This window comes from Pan troglodytes, chromosome 7 (genome assembly GCF_028858775.2).
Source record: "Pan troglodytes isolate AG18354 chromosome 7, NHGRI_mPanTro3-v2.0_pri, whole genome shotgun sequence".
In the NCBI taxonomy this organism is placed as follows: domain Eukaryota; kingdom Metazoa; phylum Chordata; class Mammalia; order Primates; family Hominidae; genus Pan; species Pan troglodytes.
The window spans coordinates 26,042,107-26,055,356 of NC_072405.2; the positions used below are offsets into that span (position 1 = coordinate 26,042,107).

The 13,250-nt window shown below is 42.7% G+C and overlaps 1 protein-coding gene across 12 annotated transcripts in view; it reads right to left on the reverse strand.

Annotated features, from left to right (window-relative positions):
• Positions 1-13,250, reverse strand: part of MTUS1 (microtubule associated scaffold protein 1) — a 158,356-nt gene that overhangs the window by 95,782 nt on the left and 49,324 nt on the right. For all 12 annotated transcript variants that reach the window (XM_054657224.2, XM_054657222.2, XM_024345008.3 and 9 more), the window contains one exon: positions 4,029-4,224. In XM_054657224.2, coding sequence (XP_054513199.2) covers positions 4,029-4,224 — 196 coding nt within the window. The remainder of the gene's footprint in view (positions 1-4,028; positions 4,225-13,250) is intronic.

Consider the following 13,250-nt stretch of genomic DNA (forward strand, 5'->3'; position numbering starts at 1 on the left):
CTAATAGTATTGAGATTAATAATGTGTTGGTTAACAGCATCACTGGCTGGTCTGAATCCCACCTCTGCCACTTTCCAGCTGTTTAACATTGGACAAATTATTTAACTTTTCTGTGGAAGATTCCTTGTCTACAGAATAGGGATAAGCCTCAAAGTTACTGTGAGGATTAAATGAATTTATAGATGAAATTACTAAAACTGAGCCTGGAACTTGACATATACTTAACAGTGTGAGCTGCTATCATTGACATTATAATAATTACTATTACAAATAATTTTCATCACTATCTCATTTTATTTCAGTATATTTCCAAAGAAGCAAAGGTAGTTTAGATTTGGTTTGTTATAATCTCTTATAATCTGGTCTCATATAATATATTTCCACATTTTGACAAGTAAAATGGAACAGCTCTTTGGGAGGCCAAGGTGGGTGGATCACCTGAGGTCAGAAGTTCGAGACCAGCCTGGCCAACATGGTGAAACCCTGTCTCTACTAAAAATACAAAAAATTAGTTGGGCGTGGTGGTGGGTGCCTGTAAATCCCAGCTACTCAGGAGGCTGAGGCAGCAGAATCACTTGAACCCAGGAGGCGGAGGTTGCAGTGATCCGAGATTGCACCATTGCACTCCAGCCTGATCAACAGAGCGAGACTCCGTCTCAAAAAAAAAAAAAAAAAAAAAAAAGGAAAAAGAACAGCTCTGTTGGGTTTAATTACAATTCCTTCTCACATTCATTTTAAAGCTTCAAGAAAATGGCTGTTTCAATACTGGGTCTGGTTTTCTACTTAAGTGTTCTGAAAGGATTTATTGAAAACCCCAAATTGGCTGGAACATTCCTGCCACTTACCTTTCAGCAGAGTAACTGTGAGTCAGTATGGTGGATATCCATTTGGTTTCAATTTGCTAATACACACAGACACTTCATTGTACAATCAATGGCAACAGGATCACAGGGATCTAAAAGCACATTGTTTCTGCTTGATTTTTCTGTTCTACTTTTAACTCTGTGGCGATTAAGAAACACCTCTCAATTTATTGAGAGCGTCCAAAAAAATTAGTTGCTATTAATTTTTCTGTAAAACATAATACAGTAGAATCAAATTAGTCTTCTTAGTCGGCTCGGGCTGCCATAATAGTACTAATACCAGATGGGGTGCCTTAAACAACAGAAATTTGTTTTCTCACAGTTCTGAAGGCTGGAATGTCCAAGATAGAGGTGCCAGCTGATCTGCTTCCCAGCAAGGGCCCTCTTCCTGGTATCCAGATGGCCACATTCTCATTCTACCTCACATACTGAGGACAGTTCCAATGTCTCTTCCTCTTTCCTTTTTTGAAAGAGAGTTTCGCTCTTGCTGCCCAGGCTGGAGAGCAATGGTGCTATCTCGGCTCACTGCAACCTCCGCCTCCTGGGATCAAGGAATTCTCCTGCCTCACCCTCCCCAGGAGCTGGGATTACAGGCACCTGCCACCACCCTTGGCTAATTTTTTTTGTATTTTTAGTAGAGAAGGGGTTTCCCCACATTGGCCAGGCTGGTCTCAAACTCCTGACCTCAGGTGATCCACCTGCCTCAGCCTCCCAAAGTGCTGGGATTACAAGCGTGAGCCACCATGCCAAGCCCATCTCTTCATCTTTTTCTAAGGGCACCACCCCTACTGGATTAGGATACCACTCTTATGACCCCGTTTAACCTTCATCACCTCCTCACCAGCCCTGTCTCCAAACACAATCACATTGCAGGCTGGGGCTTCAACATATTAATGTAGAGGGACCCAAGTATTCAGACCATAAAAGTCTTCTAACCAGTCAAATACAAAACTCAAATTCAAATCCAGAATGTTTCCAGTTACATTAACTTTGTTTCCATTCAGATACAGAAAACCACCCAGTAAAACGTAATTAGTTTTTAACTCAGACTGAAAAATCTGGATGCATAACTCAGTTATCAAGCTCATCGACACAGGATGATAAAAGCTCAAAAACATGCCCTGTCTTTTCACTAAGACTAAACAGATCCACTTTTCTCTAAGATACATTATGCAACACAGAGTAAAAGGACTTAACAACTGCTTCCCCGCTGGGTGGGACTGATCACCTACATAAAAGGATTCTATCTTTTTCAATATATCCTGGGTACTGGCCTCATTTCTTAAAAGTATGTGCAGTTAGATTTTCTGGGATTCAAGCACCACGAAATTCACAGAATCATACCAGTAACAGCAGTTACTCAGAAAATTAGGTGAGCTCCAAATTATCCCTAGAAAGGTAAGGGCTGTAAAAGCTGACAGGGTCTTAGATTCTCAGACACTTACACTTTCAAGATGTGAAGATGAAGCCCGGGGAGAGTAAAAGACTTGCTCAGGCAGAGTATTGGGGCCAGAGTGGAACTAAAACACAGGGCTCCTAACTGCAGGCCAGGGGCCACACTCCAATGCCACCAAGCTACAGGTGTTCCTCACAGAGGAGGAAGGGAGCTTCCCATTCTCTGCAAACACCATGAGCCTTACTGGACAACTACGGTAAGGACCAGAGCTTTTTCTTCGCCACCAAGGGACAGGGTTTTGCTCTGCTGCCCAGGTTGGAGTACAGTGGCATGATCATAGCTCACTGCAGCTTTGAACTTCTGGGCTCAAGTGATCTTCCTGCCTCAGCCTCCTGAATAGCTGAGGAGCCCCTACAAGGGCACACCATCATGCCCTCATGCCCAGCTGTTTTTTTTGTTTGTTTGTTTGTTTTTTTAGAGATAGTGTCTTGCTATGTTGCCCAGGCTGGTCCTGAACTCCTGGCCCACTTTGGCTTCCTAAAGCACTGGGATTTCAGGCATAAACCACCACACCCAGCCAGGACTAGAGCTTTCATCTCACTCATGCCTTGACTCCCCAGGTGTGGCAATATCCCAAGTAAGAATCACTCTTTCTCCCTATGGCTTTTGGCCTCTGTTTTTCTCCCAAATGATGAACACTCCAAGCTAATGAATTCCTATTTCCACCCAGATCCTCTGGGGATGGAGCCATGTGCTGCACTCTTCCTCCACTCACGCCTCTGTGGTCATGTCTCCTTGACCTTGACACTAGGCCTGAATCTAAATAAACAGCCCGTAAAACATTTCTGAGCATTACAGGCTTTCACACTTGAGGCTTCATGGTAGGGTTGAAAAATGAAACCTACAAATACTAAATTGTAGAGAGGTACAGAGATCTTCTGGGATTTGCTCGCTTTCATTAGTTTCCATAAAACATTCTCACATGTGTGGACACATAACTATTTGTATAAGGGAACTTACTACTAAATTGATTTGACATGACTTTAATTTGCCCAAGGCTGTACCGGCAGAAGTAAGGTGTGTTCTTTGCAAGATGTTCTCAGTCAACTGGAATGGCTAGCAGGCTTTTCATCCCCGTGACACAGGGCTGACTTTTCCATTTCTTTGTAACACAAATCTGTACATCCGCCAAATTTAGTATGATACTTAATAGCTATTCTTGAGGCGCTCACATTTCATTGGCCTAACACGACTTTAAAATTACAAATTGTAAGATACAAGCCAACATAAATAAAAGTTCACATTAGAAAAATTTAACTTTTTAGTCACCCTCATATCCCTCCTAAATCTATCATACATCTTTCAGTAAAATTAAAAAAAAAAAAATTAATCTCTTCACATGTATTGAGGGCACACTAGGGACCTACCGTACAACACTTCAGCATTGTTAAGCACTTAACCATTTGAAAAAACTTAATGAAATGATTCAAATTTACATCAGCCACCCAATTGTATATTTATGTACACATCCTTCTGAATAGCTTATAAGATGGTTTATACACCTATACCTCTCTCCTCAACTAGCCTTTGCCTTGCTCAAAGATAAGGGATATAAGTTGTCATCTTCTTTTTCTACCTCCTGTGCTCAGGATGCTGATCCACAAAAGGCTAATAACTGCTTTAGTGACAGAAGGCATTAGACCTATAATCATGACTGTCAAATTTTACATTCAATTAACTCATAAACTATTGAACTATTTTATTCTTACCAGAACTGGACACACGCCTGATCCTCTGAGGAGATACGGCTCGATCAGCACTGGGATTTCTATTGTCACTGTTCCGCCTCAAACAGGAAACAGGGGGCCCCACTTTAGCTTTTGGAGCAGCTATTTGCCTCAAACCGCAGGAGTCAGGCTTGGATATATTCCTACCTGAGGTGGTCGTTGTTTTTGAAGCAGAGCCCTGTGAAAATAACAGTTAAGACTGTAAACCAAAACTAAAATTCTAAGCCCCCCAACTGACTGAATGGGCCCCTCCTCTAGGCCAAGGCAATTCCAAAGAAACCTAAAAAACAAGTTCAGGCCATGATGGCAAAGAGGTCAGACATGCCTCATTATACTCTCCTCCCTTTAGAATTCAGGCACAACTGACCAGAATTAACATTAAAACAGAAACCTTAAGTCAGACAAAACAGACTCTTTATAGCAAAAAGACACTAAATTCCAACCTGACTCTAGTATAGCATCACATGACAGACAACAAGCCCTGAAGGAAATTGAAGTATTTTACCCCAAAATATTTTTCTTTAACACATTTTGAAATGGCCCTGCAAAGCTGTCTCTTGTAGGGGCAAATTTACATTCTGTAGAGAATCTTCTTCCCTTCCCAGATCTTTGGTCCCAAAGAAATTAGCTGAGAGTCTAGCACCTTTTAAAAGTCTAAATTGGTAATATTTGCCATCTATTGCCTCTAAAGGCGGCCCAGTATGAGATTTCATCTACGTAATAAGAACCTTGGTCTCCACAGCCCCTTATCTTAACCAAGACACTCCTTTTTATTGATTCCAGGTCTTTAGATAATAACTTCTTTTGTTTTTTGACATGGAGTCTCCTCTATCGCCCAGGCTGGAGTGTAGTGGCATGATCCCAGCTCAACGCAACCTCTGCCTCCCGGGTTCAAGTGATTCTCCTGCCTCAGCCTCCTGAGTAGCTGGGATTACGGGTGCACACCACCATCAATCTTTTTACTTTTAGTAGAGATGGCTAATTTTTATATTTTTGTAGCTAAGTTTTGTATTTTTTTTGGCATTTTATTTTTAGTAGAGATGGGGTTTCACCATGTTTTCTATTTTTTTTTTTTTTTTTTTGTATTTTTTGTATTTTTAGTAGAGATGAGGTTTCACCACGTTGGTCAGGCTGGTCTCAAACTCCACACTTCGTGATCTGCCGCCTCGGCCCCCCAAAGGGCTGGGATTACAGGCTTGAGCCAATAACTTAATTCTTTCAACAAACTGCCAATCAGTAAATCTTTGAATGCACCTATGATCTGTAAGTCCCTACTTCAAGATGTCTCATCTTCCCAGACCAAACTAACGTGTATCTCAAATATATTGACTGATGTCCTTTGTCTCCCTAAAATGGATGAAATTAAGCTGTAACCCAAACACCTAGGCACATGTTCTCAGGACCTCTTGAGGATGTGTCATCAGCCATGGTCCTCATATTTGGGTCAGAATAAGTCTCTTCAAATGTTTTAGAGTTTGGCTTTTTTCATTAACAAAATTTTAATCCAGATCATACCTTCCCCATACCACTTCCTTGTGGGATTAGCTACATGAAAGGAACAATTTCTAAGTGAACGTGTACAGTTGTCCCTCGGTATCAAAAATGATTAGTTCCAGGACCCTGGCAGATATCAAAATCCATGGACACTCAAATCTCTTATATGAAATGGTGTAGGGTTTGCATATAACCTACGCGCATCCTCCCATATACTGTAAATCATCTCCACGTTCGTTACTTACAACGTCTACCTATTACTTGTTTCAGGTGGATTCAACATAGTATTCAGCATGTAGTAAGTTCAAGTTTTGCTTTTTGAAACATTGCAGATTTTTTTTCTGAATATTTTCAGTCCAAATTTGGCTCAATCCACAGATGTGGAGCCCACAGATACAGAGGGCTGACTGTATTCAATTTTCATTTTTACTATGGAACAATTAAAACTCTTCACAGCTTACTCTTTAATTCACCATATTCTGCCTTTGTACCCATTAGTGAGAGTGTACTCAAGATCGCCAGTGTCACAAGTTAAATTCAAGCTAGTTTTCAATCTTTCCCCTGGGGGCTCTCTCTACACATCCAACGTTAATAACTCCATTCTCTGGTTTCCTGACAAAGCTCTTTCCTGGTTTTCCTTCTACCTGTCCGGTCATTCCTTTTCTGGGTCCTATTCTTCTGTACCTTTGGAAGCTAGTGATATAATTTGGATCTGTGTCCCCACCCAAATCTCACATCGAATTGTAATCCCCAGTGCTGGAGGAGGGGCCTGGTGGGAGGTAACTGGATCATAGAAGCAGACTTCCCCCTTGCTGTTCTTATGATGGTGAGTTCTTACAAGATCTCGTTGTTTAAAAGGATGTGTCACCTGCCCCCTCACTCTCTTCCTCCTCCTCCAGTCATACAAGACATGTCTACTTCTCCTTTGCCTTTGAGCCTGGACTGTAAGTTTCCTGAGGCTTCTGCAGCCTTGCTTCCTGTACAGCCTGTGGAACTGTGAGTCAATTAAACCTCTTTTCTTTATAAATTATCCAGTCTCAGGTAGTTCTTTATATAGCAATGTGAGAACAGACTAATACAGCTAGTCTTCATGAAGACCTAGCCTTGGCCCTGTTCTCTTTGCTCACCATGTACTCTTCCTACATGATCTTGGCTGCTGTTTCAATTGCCACGTGTACACTGGTACATCCAAATCCACACGTTCAACCAGTACTCTCTCCTGAGTCTCCCATATACCTAACTTCTTTCTATACATCCCAAAGCAGCATCCTTCAAGCACCTCTACGTATTAGTCCATTTTCACAACGCGGATAAAGTCACACCTGAGACTGGGTAATTTATAAAGAAAAAGCAGTTTAATGGGCTCATAGTTCCACATGGCTAGGGAGGCTTCACAATCATGGCAGAAGGTGAAAGGTTCATCTTACAAGGCAGCAGACAAGAGAGAATAAAAGCCAAGTGAAAGCAGTTTCCCCTTATAAAACCATCAGATCTCATGAGACTTACTCACTACCACAAGAACAGTATGGGGGAAACCACCCCCATGATGCAATTATCACCCACCAGGTCCCTCCCACAATATGTGGGAATTACAGGAGCTACAATTCAAGATGAGATTTGGGTGGGGACACAGCCAAACCATATGACTCTACTTAACTTACTAACATATAGCCCTTATAGAATACTATTCTAAATTCTAAGTATATGTATCAATTCACTTAACCCTCATAATAATCCTGTAAAGTTGCTAGGTTTATTGTACCCCATTTTAAAGAACAAGAATATGAAGCATTTTCTAAAATTAAACTTACTTTCCTATCTATCTCAAAACTTATCTCTTCCTGTATTCACCACAACATACCCAGGCACCCAACTTCAACAATGAAAGCTGTTTCTCTTTTCCATCTGCTGTCATTTCTCAGCAAGATTACTGAAACCATGTCCTCAGGATCTTTCTGGTCTCTCCAGCTTTCAATTCATCTTTTATCTGCCTGCTAGGGCAATCTCTCTCAAACTCGAACAGGGTTAGACACCTTCTGTCTGTCTTCCAGATAACATCTTCTTCACAAGGCCCAGCAATCCTTTTGCATATGGAAGCCCCTGCCATCCTCTTCACCTTATTCCCTACTGCTCAGGGTTCCATACTCCCAGCTCCCACCACACCTACCACCTAGAGTCCCCTAAATTAGAAAATCTTCTCATATTTCTTCTGCTTTGTACTCTACCCAGAATACTTGCCCTTCAAATTCCAGCTAGTGACAACATGTGATGTCCCCTATAAGCCTTCCTTGACAACTCTGCCCACCACCACATCTTGTTCCCCCTCCTGCAGCACAGCAGTCTACTCACACTCCCAACTGAGCAATCAACATACCTTTGCCTGTTTACTGTATTGGTAGAGGCAGGAAGCAGAGAAATTCTAGGCAGACGGGGGCAGGTCCCCACCAAAACCCCACCTTCAAGGCAAAAACCCTGAAACCCACAGCCTAAAGTGAGAACTTCTAAACCTGTTTGCCCACTCTCTCCTAATTAGTTCTTTCTGAATAATGACTTTTTACCAATTGAAAGTTGCCTTTTCCAAAACTACCTATGGCCTGCCTTGCCCCCCACATCCCATTCCTGTAAAGACCCCAGACTCACTTGGTAGAGGAGACAAGCGGCTTGACTGATGTATTAGTCCATTTTTACGCTGCTGATAAAGACGTACATGAGACTGGGCAACTTACAAAAGAAAGAGGTTTAATTGGACTTAAGAGTTCCACGTGGCTGGGGAAGCCTCACAATCATGGCAGAGGGCAAGGAGGAGCAAGACATGTCTTACATGGATGGCAGCAGGCAAAGAGAGCTCATGCAAGAAAACTCTCCCTTATAATAACCATCAGATATTGTGAGACTTAATCACTATTATGAGAACAGCATGGGAAAGACCTGCCCCCCCATTATTCAATTCCCTCCCACTGGGTCCTTCCCACAACATGTGGGAACTCAATACGAGATTTGGGTGGGGACACAGCCAAATCATATCAACTGGAGACTTCAGAGGACAGCTGAGTCTACTGTCATTTCACCCTGAACACACCCAATCTTGCCTGATCTTTGAAGCTAAGCAGGGTCAGGCCTGGTTAGTACTTGGATGGCAGACAGACAGCCGGACTTTGGAGGAGAGATGGCTTAGCTCTGGAGAAGAGCCAAGTGTAGATGGCCAGACTTTAGGGAAGATTATCTGCCCGTCCTGTCCCGTCTTCAGCTACCCTTTCTGCTGAGAGCCACTTTCATTGCTAAATAAAATTATCTGCCTCCACCATCCTTCAGGTGTCCATGTGACCCAATTCTTCTTGGACAGTGGACAAGAGCTTGGGACCCACCAACTTTGGGTACCCAAAAAAGGTTATCACACTGACCCTTTGCCCTCACTACTGGAGGGCAGCTGCCCCACACAATGAGGCAAAGGGCCCACTGAGCTGATGACACACCGCTGTCCATGGATGGTGGAGCCAAGAGAGCACTGTAGCATGCCCTCTGGGGCTTTAGGGTCACAGACACCACCACCTGGGCACCACTGCGGGGCCTGCACACAGCATGCTCCTGCCGGTGCTCAAAGTGGCTGGCTGGATCCTGTACTCACTTGCCCACACACTCCTGCCCGCAAGAGGTTGAGCATGGCGGGCTGAATAAATGGGGCACCCCCATCGCAAGTTTTACAAATGCGTTGAGAAGAACTCCTGCAACAGTATTACCCACTGCACTAGGCACTCAGACAGGGTCTCTTTTTTCCCTACATCCTAACAATCATCACCATATGTATAATACATAGTATGCACCCAATAAATGTTTCTATTCTACATAGAGGAAATGGGAGTCTGAGCCTTACTCACAGTGTGAATTCCAACACCAAACTACAATTTGCAATTCTCCCTTTACATTAATGTAAAGCAAAAATAAAATTCTAAGCCCCCCAACCATCTGAAGGGACCACTTCTCTCGGCCAAGGGCATTCCAAGGTTAACCTGAAAAACTAGTTCAGGATATGAAAGGAAGGGGGAGTCAGACATAATTATATTCTCCGAAGGGTTGGAATTCAGGCACAGCTGACCAGCATTAACATCAACAAAGACCTTAAGACTGATAGAACAGACTCTTTTAAGTCTGATAAGAAACATTTACAATCAACTCCCCCTGAAGCCGGCTACCTGAAGGTTTCATCTGTATGATAAAACCTTGGTTTCCACAGCTCCTTATCTTAACCCAGACATTCCTTTTTGTTGATTCCAGGTCTTTAACTCTTTGAACCAACTGCCAATTAGAAAATCTTTAGGCTGGGGGTGGTGGCTCAAACCTGTAATCCCAGCACTTTGAGAAGCCGAGGTGGGCAGATCACATGAGGCCAGGAGTTCGAGACCGGCCTGGCCAACATGAGGAAAGCCAGTCTCTACTAAAAATACAAAAAAATTAGCTGGGTGTGGTGGTCCTCACCTGTAATCCCAGCTACTCAAAAGGCTGAGGCAAGAGAATCACTTGAACCCGGGAGGCAGAGGCTGCAGTGAGCCGAGAGATCACATCACTGCACCCCCAGCCTGGGCAACAGAGAATCTGTCTCAAAAAAAAAAAAAAAAAGAAAGAAAAAGAAAAAGAAAGAATATCTTTAAATCTGCCTGTGACCTGGAAGCTGCCTCCACTTCCAGTTGTCTCTCCTTTCTAGACAGAACCACTGTATACCTTACATGTACTGATTGACGTCTTATGTCTCCCTAAAATGTGTAAAAGCAAGCTGTACCTCGATCACCTTAGGCCCATCTTCTCAGGATCTCCTAAGGGCTGTGTCATGGGCCACTGGTCACTCATGTTTGGCTCAGAATAAATCTCTTCAAATATATTACAGAGTTTGACCCTTTTTTTGACACAAAGAACAACTGAGCCCAATAGAGACTTAGTAACCTGCCTGAGGTCACTTTGCCCAGTAAATGGTGGAGCTACAATTTGAAACTACTCTGAAATCCGTGCTTGTAAAGCAGCATGTTCCCTGTCATCACTCTTCTTTCTTTAATAAATCACAAGTGTTAATTTCCGATAGATATACATAAAGCCCAATGCCGATGGCAGTCGAATTCATACATTAGGTGAATTCAACAATAACTTAGCAGGCCAATCACCCATGAGAACAGCTGGAGGTCATGTTTTGGCACTGGAGAACAATACAGAATTGGCCAAGAAAAGCAAGTGACTGTACACAAACTAACAAAGATCTTCTGTCTCTGGCTAGGTTAAATTAAAGCTGGCTAAATTCATCTCCCAGAGAAAAATCTTCTTTTAAAAAGTAACCCAAAAGTTAACCTCCCAGAGAAAACCTTCTTTTAAAAAGTAAGGCAAACTTCTCATCAATTTACAAAAGTGAATCTTCAGCAAATCACTTGTTTTGCCTTTCAGAGCCAACATTCCAAAAATTTTGAAACCGTATGCTGTTTGGAGCAGAAAAGGCCAGGATTCAAGTGAGGGCTCTGAGTGTGAATCCCAATTTTACTATTTACCAGCTGTGTGAGTTTTAAGTGACCTCGCTGAAGTATTAAAATGTCGACAACAATTGCCCTGATGTTATTGGGAAGAGTAAATAACAATGTATGGAAAGTACCTGAGCGTTACAGGGCCCATTAAATGGCATAATATAACTAAGGCACCTGAGCAAAGTGCCTGACCCAGAGCAAGCACTGAATAAATATCAATTCCTTTCCTTTTAGGTTACGTCTCCACTCCCTTTATCTCACACACTATCATGAACACATAACCTCTGTTGTGAGGAGCTACATGTAGCCCCGTGACAAATAAAAATCAAGTTCCTTCTTCCAAATAAGAACTTTTCTAAAGATTCAGATACACCCTGACCACCAATGAGCTGTGAAGTTGCAGGCAGCCTAGGGATTCAGTAAACTCAAGGCCTAAGGCAGGCCAAGGCCAACAAAGCAACAGTAAAAATTAACATCCGACCGGGCGCGATGGCTCACGCCTGTAATCCCAGCACTTTGGGAGGCCAATGTGGGCGGATCACTTGAGGTCAGGAGTTCGAGACCAGCCTGGCCAACATGGTGAAACCCCATCTCTAATAAAAATACAAAAAATTAGCCAGGCATGTGCACCTGTAGTCCCAGCTACTTGGGAGAAATGCGTGAACCTGGGAGGCAGAGGTTGCAGTGAGCCGAGATCGCGCCACTGCACTCCATCCTGGTTGAGAGAGGAGACTCCATCTCAAAGAAAAAGAAAATTAACATCCCTCCAGCATGGTCTCTTCATCAATCCAGGGCAGTAAGAGCCTTTGAGTGCTGCTGAAGTGACCAACAGACATTCATGTTTCAGGAAAACACGCAGCAAATTCATACAGCTCTCTACAGTAAGTGCAAAGCCAGTGGCCTATGAGGGTCTGCCCAGACACTTTCCAGTCCTCCTTCCCAGAGACATGGAAATGTGCAAGAGGTAAACTAGCAAAATTAGAGAGCACTGTGCTTCAGACATGATCGTGAAAAAAGAGTAGGCCGGGGGCAGTGGCTCACGCCTGTATTCCCAGCACTTTGGGAGGCCGAGGCAGGTGGATCATGAGGTCAAGAGATCAAGACCATCCTGGACAATATGGTGAAACCTCGTCTCTACTAAAAATACAAAAATTAGCTGGATGTGGTGGTGCACGCCTGTAGTCCCAGCTACCTGGGAGGCTGAGGCAGGAGAATTGCTTGAACCTGGGAGGCGGAGGTTGCAGTGAGCTGAGATCTTGCCACTGCACTCCAGCCTGGCGAAAGAGCAAGAACAAGACTCTGCCTTAAAAAAAAAAAAAAAAAAAAGAAAGCAAAAAAGAAAAAAGAGTCCCTTATGCCAGTTGATAAGCATATGCGACTATGGGACAATCTTTCAAGACTTACAAAGTATTTCATATCTAATTATGAATCCTAACAGTCAGATTCCTAAGGCGAAAAGTGCTGTTTCTCCAAGACGTACTAGGATCCATTTCAACCTGATGATTCTATCCTTACCTCAGTACCACATCGGGAGCCTGAAAAACAGGTTTTCAAGCTGCACAGGGGCAACATAACCCTAAGACTCAATGCACAAATCAGGAAAACTTTTAGTTTCAAAATTACACAACCAATTTAAATTCAAGACAAATGTCATTAAAAAAAAAAAAAACTTTATGATAGAGTTTTTGGTAGCTGGGGACTGACACACCAAAAAAAGTCTCCCATAAATCAAGAGAATAAACATCGTATTTCTATGTATATCTATAAATGCCAAACTAAGAATGTTGATTAGAATTAAGAGTATGTTGTAATTTAATTTTGCAAAAAAAATTAAAATTATAAATGATATCAGTTTTCTAAGTTTGACTTCAAGATAACTTAAAAACTAAATCTGAGTTTTGAAACAATGGATGAACTCATTAGTTTAGAAATCACTGTGGTGTACCCTTCTTCCAAATAGAGAAGACTGGTTGTTAAAGCCCAAACATGTCTAAACTGATGTTTTAGAGAATCAAGAATATCTTCAGTCTTTCCTAACCTTGTCTTCTAAACGGACCTGACAATTCCCTCCCTTGTGGCCCCCATGCACCCTGAAGACACACCTAAGTCAGCCCTTCTGCACTTGCTATTCTATGTGCTTCATTCCTCTTGCCACGAGCCCTCCAAGGGACAGGCTGTCTGTGTCACACCTGCCTTTCTCCGCTGGCACTTA